The following is a 13,532-nucleotide window of genomic DNA, read 5'->3' as shown; positions in this document are numbered from 1 at the left end:
TAATTCTCAGTACCCACATGGCAGGAAAAAAGAGCTGACCCCTTACACGTTGTCTTCACATGCTTGCATATGTAACCGTGACATTTCATGGGTAGTAGTGACCAAGACCTCCCATCTGCTGGTGTGCTGTGCACTGTTGTGTTGCGGAAGTCCCCGTGTATGTTCCTAACTTCCCTTTTTTGCTCTGGTTGAACAGCCTGAAGGATCAGCCCCTGTGTCATCCTCTGTCGGGTCTATAATCAAAACTCCTGGGCAGCCACAAGTGTGTGTAAGCCAGGCCACCATGGCAACCTGCAAGGGGGCAGCTCCTGCCGCCGTCACTGCCACATCCCTGGTGTCTGCACCAGGCTCCATCTCTGGGAAAGCCACAGTGTCGGGTAAGTACCAGGGCATTCCTCGCTGACTCTCATTAGACCAGGATATGTTTGGAAGGTGTTTATATTTTGTACATCATTAAATAATCCAGAAGTGTTTTAAACCGAATTTAGTGTGGAGTACTACAGCTGTAGAGTTGGTTCTTGGGCACCAAGCTTGACAGCAAGTGCCCTGACTCTTTGTAGTCCTGGAACTCTATATGTACGGGTTGGCCCAAGCTCCTGCCTCTGCCTCATGAGTGCTGGGATTAAAAGTGTGCACCATATCACCATCATTGAGACAAGCCTTTTAAGCTACATTCTTTTTCTCTTCCTCCCATATCCTGACTCAAAAAGGAAAAAAAGAAAAACAAGTTTTTTTCTATAGCGTGGGTACCATTAAGGGCCGGGCGTGCAGTGTGTGCATTCTCTTACAAAAACTCTGAAGTGATGAGAAACAAAAAAATCTTTGAGGGAAATAAAGAGGTTTGCAAGCATTGGCAGGACTTCGGGTGACACCCAGGTTAGTGTATAGTCAGAACCTTTGTCCTTTTACTGCTTTTCAACCACTTATCTTCATTAAAAATAGGCAACTTGAAAAGAACAAAACGCTGATCGTTGTCTTACTCCAAAAGATGCGCCCACAGCGGTTGCTGCTTTGCCTCCCTGTGTATCTTTCTGTTATGCTGTATTTGCAGACATTCCTGCCCTGCCTTTTGTTGTTGTTTTTGTTTTGTTTTGTTTTGTGTTTTGTTGTTGTTGTTACATTTGTTTAGGACAAGGACGCTTGAAAAATAAATTATCATACCAAAGTTTTATTGTGAACTTTCCACCGTCCTTTGCCTCCTGCATCCAATTGTTTATTTAGTAAAGGGTGATTGTCCTGGGAACTTCCTTGTGGGAGAAACAGTGCCGGGGGCATGAGCGCATGAGCTTGAGGGGAACGTCTGACCTTTACCTGGCACTGTCTTCCCGATTCAGGATTATTAAAGATTCATTCCAGTCAGTCCAGTCCTCAGCAGGCCGTCCTGACAATTCCCAGTCAACTCAAGCCTCTAAGCATCAACACCTCTGGTGGCGTGCAGACTGTCCTGATGCCTGTAAATAAAGGTGCGTCTCACCCTTGCCCTGACGGAGGTGTCATTTGACTTTTATGTTTTACGTGCATGAGTGGGTGCATGCAAGTGTATGAGGTTAGAGGACAACCTGAGAGTTAATTCTCCTTCCACAGTGTGGGTCCCAGGGATTCAACTCAGGCAGTTATGATGCCTGGTGGTTAGCACCTTTGTCCCCTGAGCAATGTGGCTGCCTCTAGATGCCCATTTCTAAAGATGTCCAAAAGGAACACTGAGCACTTGTGAGAGTTGGGTTTATTTTATTTTTATTTTTTAGTTTGCTAACGTGCCCCCATGTTCACAGTGAAGGTTGTAACTCAGTTATCCTGCCACTAGCCAGCAGTACAGTTTAAGATTAGGGTGTACAATTAAAACGGGTTCTCACATGGGAGTTAGGTCATTTGTGATAAAAGTAATTTCTGTCTCTCGAGGAAAACAGGAAAGAATGTAAATGCCGTAGGATGGGGATAGGGCCATTTGATTTCTGGACATAGCATGGCCATTGCACTCTGGAATGCAGTAGCCACTGTGGTCACCTACCCAGGGCTTGCACAGGGCTGGGCCTGTCAGCTCTGTTGTGGATGGGAGAGGGCCTTACAAGCCCAGCCCCCCACGGGGCACTGTTGGCAGCTGATGGTTACTGAGAGAGGGGGAGGTGTCGTTGTCAGTGGTTTAGCCCCTGATGAATTCACAGCTCCACACCAAGGCCCATGTGTGCAGTGCTGGTTAAAATTCAGTCTCAGAACAAAAAGGCAGTGGGAGCAGCTTCTGGGAGACAGGGGAGCTGGTGGGGACCGTGTGAACGAGTGAATGTATGCGTATAGAAAGTGGCTGAAGGTTACATTTCTCACACTCTTATACCCTCTTCTGCCTGTGACTTAGTGGTTCAGTCGTTTTCTGCCAGCAAATTGCCCACCATTGTGCCCGTGAGTGTTCCAAGCCCAGCTGCCCCCAGCTCCGCTCCAGTAACAATTGCAAAAGGTATGGAGAACCTCGCCGTACCTTTGTTCCAAAGTTTCTTGCTTTGAATTTCAGCATCTGTCAGTTAACCCCTGACAAATACATGCTAAGCACTGTGCCACGGTCTAAGAGAAGTAGACATTTTAGGGCATCGGCATCATGTTTGCCCTTCAGTTTATAACTTGGTTCAAGAAAGTTGCCTAAGCAGCAAACTGTGGTAGTCCGGAGAGTGATTACTGACATAGTGCAGGCCAGGATTGATGTCCAGGGTTCTCAGGGACAGGACTTGTATAAACCAGAATTGTAAAGATTAGAGAGCCCTCCAGCTGTAGGGAGGTCAGTGGGTATGCTGGTTTAAGGGAACAATAAAGACAAAACTTGAAGGGCTTACTGTGGGACTTGAGCCGTTAGGGATGCACTTAGGCAGCATAGTTGTGAAGAGGGAGTTTCAGTGGGAGCAGCATGAGCCTAGGTAGCATCATCCCTGGCTGTAAAGGATTAATAGAAGTGGGTGCAGTGGATCATCTGTGACACCGACCGAGCAATGGCAGGCTCCTCTAGTGTATCAGTCCCCAGTACCTGCTGCTCTGTGTATACAACTCGGCCAGTAATTCTTAGTTCAGTCCTCAGTCAGCTGTCACACCTCCCACGTACAGGAAGCGGTGCCACTGAAACTTGTGCTAGGCTGCTGTTCAGGCATTCTGGGATTACATCATCTTTGGGAGGTGGATTTGTAATTTGATAAATGCTCATTTAAAGCTGAGTATGGCTAATGGGTCCAGGACCAGGATTTGTTAGTAAAGCTTTCTTGGCATACAGCTACTCCCATTCCTCTTCATATTACTTTCCACACTCCCCAGAGTTTGGTTCCTGCAGAGACCCTATGACCCACAGAGTGTCCGGTGTTTCTGGATAGGGAGCATTTGTTTGCCCTTGAGCAGAATTTGCTGTGAGGGCATTAATTCCACTCTGCACCAGACCGATGCACTTACTCTTGAACCAGGACAGAGCATCTTTGGTTTTGGGTTTTTTTTTATTACATTCACTATGTGTGTGCATGTTGGCTCACACATACCATGCCACACAGCTAGAAGTTTAAGGGCAGTTTTCAGGAATTGGTTCTCTGTTTCCATCATGTGAATTACCAGGACCTAAATCAGGGCGTCAGGATTCCTTTGGTCACTGAGCCACCTCACCAGTGACTAGTTTCTTTATAGCAGTACAACCTTGAACAGGAATCAGACAGGACAGCAGACAGATGCTAAGGAGACTCAGCCTTTGAAGTAGTCAAAGGTTACAAAGACTCATGAAACAGAAAACAATGCCCATGATATAGTCAGTTGGAGAGAGGTGGTTTTTGGACAAGCAGGGGGAAGTTAGAATATAAACTTGAATATGAAAGATCTAAAAAATTTTTCTGGAAGAAAATATGAGACATAGGATATTGGAAAAGTGGATTTAATTATGAGAACCTTGCTTTATCAGAGAACATTAACAGCAAAAAGTCAAGCTACAGACTCTAAGACATCCTCCAGAATATTTAGAACAAAAGAATCACATCTTGAATGTATAGATACCACTCAAGATCAGCGTGAAAAACACTAACGAACACTTCTCAGAAGAGGACATCCAAATAGCTCAAAGCCTAGAGAATTACTCAACTTTATTGGTTATAAAAAGAAATGTAAATTAAAACCCTAGCAGTGAAACAGGATCACCAAGACTTCAAGTTTATCCAATACAGAGGCAGACCAGGGCCTGGGTTAGCCACTATGGGGCATACATACCACACACAGACATGCACAGGTCAGTAAAGACTTGGAGAGTAGTGGCAGGGGAACTGTGCAGAAACAATAACTATGTCAGCATAGTTTTTCTAAAGGAATCTCCTCAGAGAAATTACTGTATACATCAGCAGAGTTCATGCGGCTTGACTATTTCCTGTCAAGGACAGAAAGAAGTGTTTTTGAAATTTTACAGTATTTTCACACATACACACATGTAATATCTTGGGAATGAACTCTGGTTGGGAGAGGGAGCACCTTCATGGAGGCAGTGGGAGGGGGAGGTGGGATATTCTTGGAGAAGGGATAACATCTGAATTGTAAATACAGAGAATATCTAATTTTAAAAGGGGGGATGAACTCAAATGTAAACAAGAGATGTGTTTATCCTTCATGTACCTGAAGATAATTTTATATATTATTTAAAATTAATTTTGTATGCAATGCAGCTGCTTGTAGTGGTTCATACCTAAATTACAGTACTTCAGATGCTGAAGCAAGAAGATTTTCATGAATTCCAGGCCAACTGGACCACAGAGGAAATTCTAGGCCATCCTGGGCTAATGAGACCTTGTCTCAAAATACCAAAAATAACATAGTACTAATAGTTTCATATACCTGAATGGTTTCAGCTGTGAAGTAGCATGCCGGTATTCAAACATCTTTGAGTTGTGGCCTGTGGTACTGAAAGCCAGATATAATTGCCAAGTGTAACAAATCTGCTTCTTGCTTTCTGTGTTGTGTCTCAGAATACTAGAATAATACACTACAGCTTAGTAAGCTCATCTGGAAAGATGATTCCAGATGGACACATTCAGAGCTAGAACGGTTGCTGTTGTGTGCTAATATCTGTCCTGGGTGGGCTGTGAGATGCAGAGCAGTGTGGTGTGGTGGGCAGTCCCCCTAGAGCCATTTGAGCCTCCTACTTTGCCTCTTCGCCTTAGGCAGCAGAGCCCTCAGGTAGGTTCAGCTGTTCAGAGAGCTCGGGGTCTCCACCACTGGCCCTTGACAGTTCTCTTGGTGGATCTTCCTTTGCAGTGAAGACTGAACCCGAAACTCCTGGGCCAAACTGCGTTGCACAGGAGAACCAGATAGCAGTGAAGACAGAAGAGAGCTCTGAGCTAAGCAACTATGTAATTAAGTGAGTATTCTAGTGTCTTCTTTGGTGTCTTTGTGATGCTTTTAACAATCATTGTATAGCTCAGTGTGTGCGGGCAGTGAGGTTAGCATGGTGGGGTGTGGTCCTGCAGAGCTGAAGAGTTTATTTATGTGTGTGTGTATTTTGTCAGCATGTATGTCTGTACACCACTTGTGCGCTGATGTCCAATGAGGCCAGAAGAAGGTGGCAGATGTCCTGGGACTAGAGTTTCAGATGGTTGTGAAGCACCATTTCAGTGCTGGGAATTGAGCTTGGGTCTTTGGAAGAGCCAGTGCTGGTGCTCTTAATTAAACACTGAGCCATCCTTCCTGGAGAGGTCAGCCAGTGACACAGCTTAACCGCAGCCATGGAGGCCTCCAAACTTCCCTGAGCCTCTGATGTGCAGTCGGCCGTGGAGTAGAGATGGCACCCTCGGTGCGGTCACCCTGCTGTTTGCAGTTCTTGAGTCTGGGAATTAACACACCCTGGCTGCTGCGCAGGTGCCTCTGCAGCTGTCTCTACAGCTATCTCTACAGCTATCTCTGTGACTGTCTCTGCACAGGTGTCTCTGCAGCTGTCTCTGCATAGCTGTGCACTTCTCTTGCTTTCTCTAACATTTTCTCCTTTTCAAACTCGGAACCTCCTGATCTTGCACTTTGAATTGCTGGGAGCTTCTAGAGACAGTGGAAACATGGTGTCCCTTAAATGACACATAGAGGCGTCAGTCAGTCAGCCTAGACAGGCATTTGTATAATAGCAATCACCTTACAAATACATCCTGCTACTAATTTTCAAAAGTAGATAAAATGTCTGGGATAGTTGTATAATTACCCAAAATATCTTTGTTCTTGATTTTTTGTTTTTAAAGCATAAAATGCTTTCCCAAAGGGGATCTATAACCACAAATGTGGTGTGTGCCCATAGTCCCAGCCTGAGTGAGTAGAGGTAGGAGGAATAGGAATTCAAGATCATCTGCAAATCTGAGGCCAGCTGGGGTTACATGAGACCCTGTCTTTAAAAAAACAGAAGGAAGAAAGAAAGTGGAAATTGTTAGTGGAGAGGGAGAAAGTGTGTGTGTGTGTGTGTGTGTGTGTGTGTGTGTGTGTGTGTGTGTGTGTGTGTTCACTCGTGCCCTTGAGCTAATGGTGTGTGTGTGGTTGTGATCAGGGGTGATGTCTGAGAGAGGTGGGAGACAGAGAGAGAGAGAGAGAGAGAGAGAGAGGAAGAGAGAGAGAGAGATCATGTGACAAACTTGCAAAATTGTCTGTTTACTCTTCCCAGTGTAGACCATTTGGAGACTATCCAGCAGCTCTTGACAGCAGTAGTGAAGAAGATCCCATTAATTACTGCAAAAGGTAAGACAGTGCCCTCATGTGTATTGTGTTAAGCCATAAATCACTTGGGGTGTTACCGTGATTGTGACTTGTAGCCAGACTTTTGCAGGGGTCTTGGATTCACTGTATTTTGGTTGACATCCAATTAGACTTAGGGTATGGCAGTGCTGGCAACAAAGCCAAGAACCCTTTGTATGCTAAGAAGATGCTTCCATTAGCCCCACCCCTCCCTTAGTCTTAATCACTTTGTGTTTTTATGTAAATGTCCAGCTCTTGACACAGTGAGCCCCTCCCCCATTGTCTGCTGTAGGTGCTTTACTTACATGGTCTGGTGTATGTGGTAGTGTCTCACAGAAGGCATGGCAGTGACCCCAGGGTAACTAATTCACACAGCACTGGGTGACAAGGCAGCCATCCAACCCTGTAACACCATTTTTCTAAGATGACATACTGTTCGGAAAGATGCAGTTTCCAAGCCCCTCAAACAGCATCTGCTGTGCTGTGCTCCTGATGGTGGGATAAAACAGCTGATGCCTTATCTGAGTTGTTCTGACAGTAAAGGATGAACGGACAGCCTTACTAAGGGAGATTTGCTCATGGGCAGGATTACCATGAGAGGCACAGGGGTGGTGGTGTAGCAGTCTGCCATGTGCGTCATGTGGGCATAAAATGAGAGACTGACCACCATGCTGATTTTTTCCACCTAGAGCAGCAGGGAAATTGCTGAGCCTGATGGTACAAGCTTGTAATCCCAGCTCTTTGGGAGGATCATGGAGAAACTTTCTTGAGTTCAAGGTCTGCCCAGGCAATTTAGTGTGTCTCAAGTTTTTAAAAATATAAAAAAGAGGGTTTGGGATAAAACTCAAGAGCAGAACACTTATCTAGCACATGGAGGGTCCTGGGTAGATCTCTAACATCGACTCCTAAAATAAAATACTATCTCCTTTTCTCATTTTTGGAATCATGTTGAGGTAGTTAAAAATATTCTTGCATTGATGGTTTCTCATCTTAGTGGAAAAGATGTGTCTCAACACCTGCCCTACTTACTCTGTGTGTGTGTGTGTGTGTGTGTGTGTGTGTGTGTCCCTCCATCTCTGTCCACTTACATAAAAATTCAGAATATTAAAGCTAAAACTGGGCAATTCAGTGCCATCTGTTACAGTTTCCAGGAAAGAGCACTGAAGCCCAGAGTGTCGCTATGGTAACCCAGGGCTACCTCGTGAGCAGGTGCAAAGCCAAGCCCCTAGTTCACCTCCATTGCCGTTTTTAATCTGTTGCCTTTATCCATTGTGGAGATGTGCTATTCAGTGAGAAATATATCAAACAAAGAAAATGGGCCAGTGAGATGTCTCAGTGGGTAAAAGCTCTTGATCTACAGGAAACCTTAAAAAGCCAGATTGCAGAGCCAAGCACGTTGGTGCATCCCTTTAATACCAGCATTCAGGAAGCATAGGCAGGCGGATCTTGACTACTAATGAATCCTGTCTCAAAAAATCCCAAAATATAAAAACTAACCAGGCTATAACTAGAAAGAACTCAGATTACAGTAGCACATGCATCTCTGATGCTGGTTCATCTTTACCATGAGATGAGAGGCAGCCACAAGAGAATTGGCCAGAAACTTGTGGTCAGCCAGCCTAGATCCCACAACTTAGCAGAAATGGGCATTAACTCTGAGTCTCAGTAAGTGGACAAAGAGAACCAACCCTCAGGAATTGTTGTCTTACTTCCATATGGCATGCAGGGACCCTCACTTGCACACATATCACACATGTAGAGTAATAATTTATTATTTTATAAAAGGAAACAAGGAACTTGGAAATTGTAACAATGAACACCATTTGGTCTAAACAATAACTTTTATTCAGAGTTTGCAGTTCTCTGTTCTAGGGGACGATGCCAGCTGTTTCTCTGCAAAGTCCTTGGAGCAGTATTATGGTTGGAACATTGGGAAAAGGAGAGCTGCTGAGGTAAAGCTGCTGGCTGGATCTGCAGCCCACTACTGAAAGTCAGACAGCACAGCGGAGGCAGACATTTGTGTGTTCTTCTTGTATGGAGAAAAGGAGGCAGACTTGCAGTGTATTTATTTAAGTGGTAGACCATTTCTCAGTCAGAAGCTTCATTTTCTGGATCTCAAATGTCTTTTGAAAGGCTTGATCTCCTGTACCAGTAAAAGCACCTTACATTTTCTTTGATAAGTTTATATTTTGGGGTTGAGGAGTTGGCTCAGCAGCAAGATGGCTGCTATCGCAGAGGACTCAGGGTCATTTCCCAGCACCTGAACAACAGTTCACAACAGTCTGAAATTCCAGTGACCCACTGCCCTCTTCTGGCCACTTCTGACACTGAGGCATACAAGTGCTTTACACACATAGACAATATTAACTTTTTAAAATTTGTAATTTTCAAAGTAATACTGAATCCAGATGTTTACAGAGTACTTGCAACAGCGTTGCCAGATGCAGTTGAATCATCAGAGAAGACAGTGTGTCAGTGCAGCTAGGCCATAGTGGAAGTCGGATCATTGAATTTAGTTTGGGGAAAATAAAAAGTTGGTTCATGGCCTGGTGAAAAGCTTTAGATGCAAACCTAGAAGTTTCTGTTTTATTTTGTTAACATTCAGACCAATAATAACTCTTTTTATTACATGGAAAATTCTTATTGTGTATGTATGCATGTGGATATATGTGCATTCTCACATGCATCTCACTGCACACTTGTGAAGGCTGAAGGACATGAGGAATCAGTTCTTTCCTGCCGTGAGATTCCTGCGAATCAGCTCATTTGGCTCAGTGGCCAGCATCTCACCCTCTGAGCCACTTCTGGTGCCGGAAGAAGCTCTTTCGTATTTCCTCCCTTGTTGCTAGAGAATAATAGAATCTGATTTTTTAGTTGCTTGGTTTATTTCAGTGCACAGAACTATTGATTTTAAGTTCGAGGGTTTAATTTTGGATCAAATCCTCTTTAAGTGGCAGAGAGCAATGACCGTACGAAAAGTGTTACAAGAGATCCTGGAGAAGAACCCAAGACTCCACCACCTGACACCCCTCAAAACCAAGCACATTGCCCACTGGTGCCGTTGCCACGGTTACACCCCACCAGACCCTGAGAGCCTGAGACATGATGGAGACTCCATTGAGGATGTGCTGACTCAGATTGACAGTGAACCAGGTGAGCCTTCGTAGCTTGCCCCGGGGTTGAGCATGTTTGCCTCCTTCAACTCCTTCAGCACACTTAGCTTTAATGTTCCTCCCTTCAGTTAGGGAGAGAGAGCGCTGTTAGATGACAAGACCCTAAAGAATAAAATTAGGGGGCTGGAGAGATGTCTCAGTGGTTAGAGCACTGGCTGCTCTTCCAGAGGTCCGAGTTCAACTCTCAGCAACCACATGGTGGCTCACAGTCATCTGTAATGAGATCGGATGCCCTCTTCTGGTGTGTCTGAAGATAGCTACAGTGTACTCATATACATAAAATAAATAAATCTTTTTTTAAAAAAAGAATAAAATTAGGGGCATGGCAGCATCTGGCTGTGCCTTAAAGAGTAATAAGGGTTCAGCCACATTCACTTAGAAGTCAGAATCTCCCACCCCATCTAGGTAAGTCTTGTTTTCTGCAGAAAGCTTTCTGGGAGCCTGGTGCTCAGTGGTCTTTTTTCCCTTTGCTGAGCAGGATGTTGGCTTCTGCATCTATGTCCTTGGTGGGCAGAGGTGACCTCCAGGTTTCACTGGTGCTCTGCACAGAGCAGGTCACAGCTCTGAAACACAGGCAGAGGAGCAGCCAGGAGCTGCTGAGCCACCACCGTCCTGTTGCTCATAGGAGCCTACCTTACCTGGCCTGGGTTTCATGTCCTTTGTAAAAGCGTATGGACATGGCTTTATTGTCCTGACCCATTGAAGGCTGTGTGCATTACCATGGCAACAGTGAGGCAGGAACGGTTTTTTGGGTGTTTTTGTTTGTTTGTTTGTTTGTTTGAAGTAAGAAGTGTCAGGTAGCCCAGGCTTCCCCAAAGCTCACTGTGTAGTTGCACATGAACTTGTACATCTGATCCTCCTGCCTCAGCCTCCCTGAGTGCCACACCTAGTTGATGTAGTGCTGGTAACCAAGCCCAAGGCTTCCTGGTCCCAGGGCCTCTCCATGCTTGGCAAACTCTCACTCCTGGAAGCTTGGGTAGGAGTCGCTTCATTCTTCACTGTACATTCTTAAGTTTTTCATCTCTTAAAAAAGAATTAATGTAATGATTCAGAAAGTGGGCCAGTGCCATAGATTCCCGGGGCTGGAGTGGCTTATACGCTGTGTCTTTGGTCTTAATGGCAGATAGGTACATTTGGAATAGGACACCTGTCTGCTTCTCTGCGTTCAGAGGCGCTGGCTCTCATGAGAGAGCCATATAATGAAAGGTTAGCTCCCTGCCCGCTCTGCCTTCCTCAGACTGGGCTGTCACAGACTGTCCCTCTTGTCTAGAGTGCCTGTCATCCTTCTCCACTGCCGATGACCTCTGCCGGAAGCTGGAGGACCTGCAGCGGTTTCAGAAAAGGGAACCTGAGAATGAGGAAGAAGTGGACATCCTCAGCCTGTCAGAGCCTCTGAAGGCAGACATTAAAAAGGAACAGGAAGAAAAGCAGGAAGAGATGAGATTCTACCTGCCGCCAACCCCAGGCTCGGGATTTGTTGGTGACATTACACAGAAGGTGGGAGGCTAAGGCTGTGGTACTGTCTGATCACAGACCAGACATTCTACCCCAAGAGCTTAGACACCAGTCTTCCCAGTTGACATGTGATTGGCTTTTGCCCATAACTTAGGCGTGTTGTTACTCTCCCGTGTAAAAAGGTTGTGTGTTGAACATGGCTACAGTGCAGAGGAGGGTGGTCACAGAAGCTTTGCTCCTGGGTGTTTTTCTCATCTACTTCAGAAGTACTTCTCCATCATGAGGCATATTATAACGTTTCCAGGTCATACTTGTATGTGCAGTCCCCGTCCGTCCCTCCTGTCAGTCCCCTCCTCCTACACCCCAAGGCCTGTGTTACCTTGTTACTCGGGAGAGAGCTATCAAACCCGATAATATCTACTTTAGCACCTGCCTCTGCCAGCTACTCCGGACCCACCCACACCACAGCGTACACACTGGGGAGCGGAATGGCAAGGTTCCCAAGGGCTTTTCTTTGCTTCCTGTAAAAATGGCTCTGGAGTCTTGATTTTAGACCTTCCAAAGTATTGCTTGCACTGTTATGAATTCTTTGGAGATTCTGTTGTTTCATGATAAGATATTTGGGGGTAAAGTCATGATTACATGTTGTCCAGAGTGTTTAGAGAGCCCTTTTGCCAGCCAGGGGCCTGTGTGTACCAGGGAAGTTCAGTTGCTTGGGGAAAAGGTTGTTTCTATGGTTTCTGGAACAAATGGCCTTCTGTTCTTCCAGATCGGGATCACCTTGCAGCCTGTGGCATTGCATAGGAACATGTATGCCTCAGTAGTAGAGGACATGATCTTAAAGGTAGGTACCGGATAGCACTGTGACCAAGGCTGGCCAGTTTGGAGTCTAGGAGCTGTGAGTAAGGGACAGAAGGTGAAGAGAGAGGATGACTTTGAAATCCCTCGTCTTACTTAGGGTTTGTTTCCTTTCTCTTCTGCTTTCCTTCTGGTTAAAGTAAGCGAGGTTGTGCTCTGTCTAAGAATTGAGGGTTTGTTGTGTTGAGGATAGATCCCAGGGTTTTATACATGTCATGCAGATGGTCTGCCGTGGATCCCCTGGCTCCCACAGCTATCAACATCTTCTTAGTGCTGATTCTTATGTTTATTAAGAAATATCTGTGCTCTTATGGTAGAACAGAGCCTTGGGTTTCCTTGCCTCTCACAGCAGAGAGACAGCCACAGCTATCCTGGCCCTGGGCAGCATTAGGAAAGATGCAGTCTCCATGCCTGACCTGGCCCTTACCTCAGCAGTCCTTTTCCTGTCTGCAGCCCTCCAGAAGGGAGGCTTCAGCAGCAGCCTCACACAACGTCCTGTTGTCCTTAGGAAACTGTCCAGTTAATAAAACCACTTAGTCCAATTTCTAATTTCCCTACATCATGACCTCTAAACAAAGTTCAGTTTTCCTTGAGAACTTTGTAGTGTTCAGTTGGCAGTTATTTCAAAAGTTTGGGTAAAGAGTGAGGTCAGCTGCAGCTCTCCCCCTAGTGAGCAGGCGGCTCTTCTCTTCTAGGCCACGGAGCAGCTGGTGAGTGACATCCTGAGACAGGCACTGGCAGTTGGATACCAGACAGCATCTCCCAACAGGTACTGGTGCTCATAGTGAGGCTGAGCGGGTCAGTTGCTACTGAAGATGTTTGTTTTACCCACAGTTCAGCACAGTAAGAGAAAGAGTGCGTGGGCCTTTAGACCCTGGCAGACCTTGAGGATCTGTTCTGTAGTTCTGACAGAGTGTCTGGGCTTGGAAGCCCATTACTTCATAGACATGCAGGTCTGTTGTATCACGGGAGAGCAGGCAGCAGGCTCCCACATTAAAGACAGTAACTGTTCATGTGGCAGAGTCTACGGTCGAGATTGATAAATACTACCTAAGCCTAAGCATGTGCTACTGCTGACACACTCTTCCTCTAAGAAGCTGGGAACCTCAGCTCTGACAGGGAGTTGTGTCCACGGCCCCAGACCGCAGGCCCCATAGTCAGACTCCTTTCCCAGCTCCTAAGTGTTCAGCTGAGTGGCATGCACAGTGCCCGGCCTTAAATGTTGTGGTTCACATCCTTTATCCCTCCTCAAAACAGTATTATTCTTCCTGTTGTGTGGAAGGCCACCCTGACACTGCAGTGCAGTGCCTCAGGTCATGGGGCCTGAATAAGGATATTAGGCCA

At 45.8% G+C, this 13,532-nt stretch overlaps 1 protein-coding gene across 3 annotated transcripts in view; it reads left to right on the top strand.

Annotated features, from left to right (window-relative positions):
• Positions 1-13,532, top strand: part of YEATS2 (YEATS domain containing 2) — an 80,861-nt gene that overhangs the window by 65,348 nt on the left and 1,981 nt on the right. For all 3 annotated transcript variants that reach the window (XM_080919020.1, XM_080919019.1, XM_080919018.1), the window contains 10 exons: positions 197-377; positions 1,335-1,463; positions 2,351-2,449; positions 5,251-5,353; positions 6,632-6,705; positions 8,575-8,654; positions 9,654-9,855; positions 11,146-11,372; positions 12,100-12,174; positions 12,884-12,957. In XM_080919020.1, the coding sequence (XP_080775146.1) occupies positions 197-377; positions 1,335-1,463; positions 2,351-2,449; positions 5,251-5,353; positions 6,632-6,705; positions 8,575-8,654; positions 9,654-9,855; positions 11,146-11,372; positions 12,100-12,174; positions 12,884-12,957 (1,244 nt within the window). The remainder of the gene's footprint in view (positions 1-196; positions 378-1,334; positions 1,464-2,350; positions 2,450-5,250; positions 5,354-6,631; positions 6,706-8,574; positions 8,655-9,653; positions 9,856-11,145; positions 11,373-12,099; positions 12,175-12,883; positions 12,958-13,532) is intronic.

This window comes from Micromys minutus, assembly GCF_963924665.1.
Source record: "Micromys minutus genome assembly, chromosome: 7".
NCBI classification, from domain to species: domain Eukaryota; kingdom Metazoa; phylum Chordata; class Mammalia; order Rodentia; family Muridae; genus Micromys; species Micromys minutus.
The sequence above is the reverse complement of the archived record's forward strand: the minus strand, read 5'-3'. Positions and strand labels throughout refer to the sequence as shown.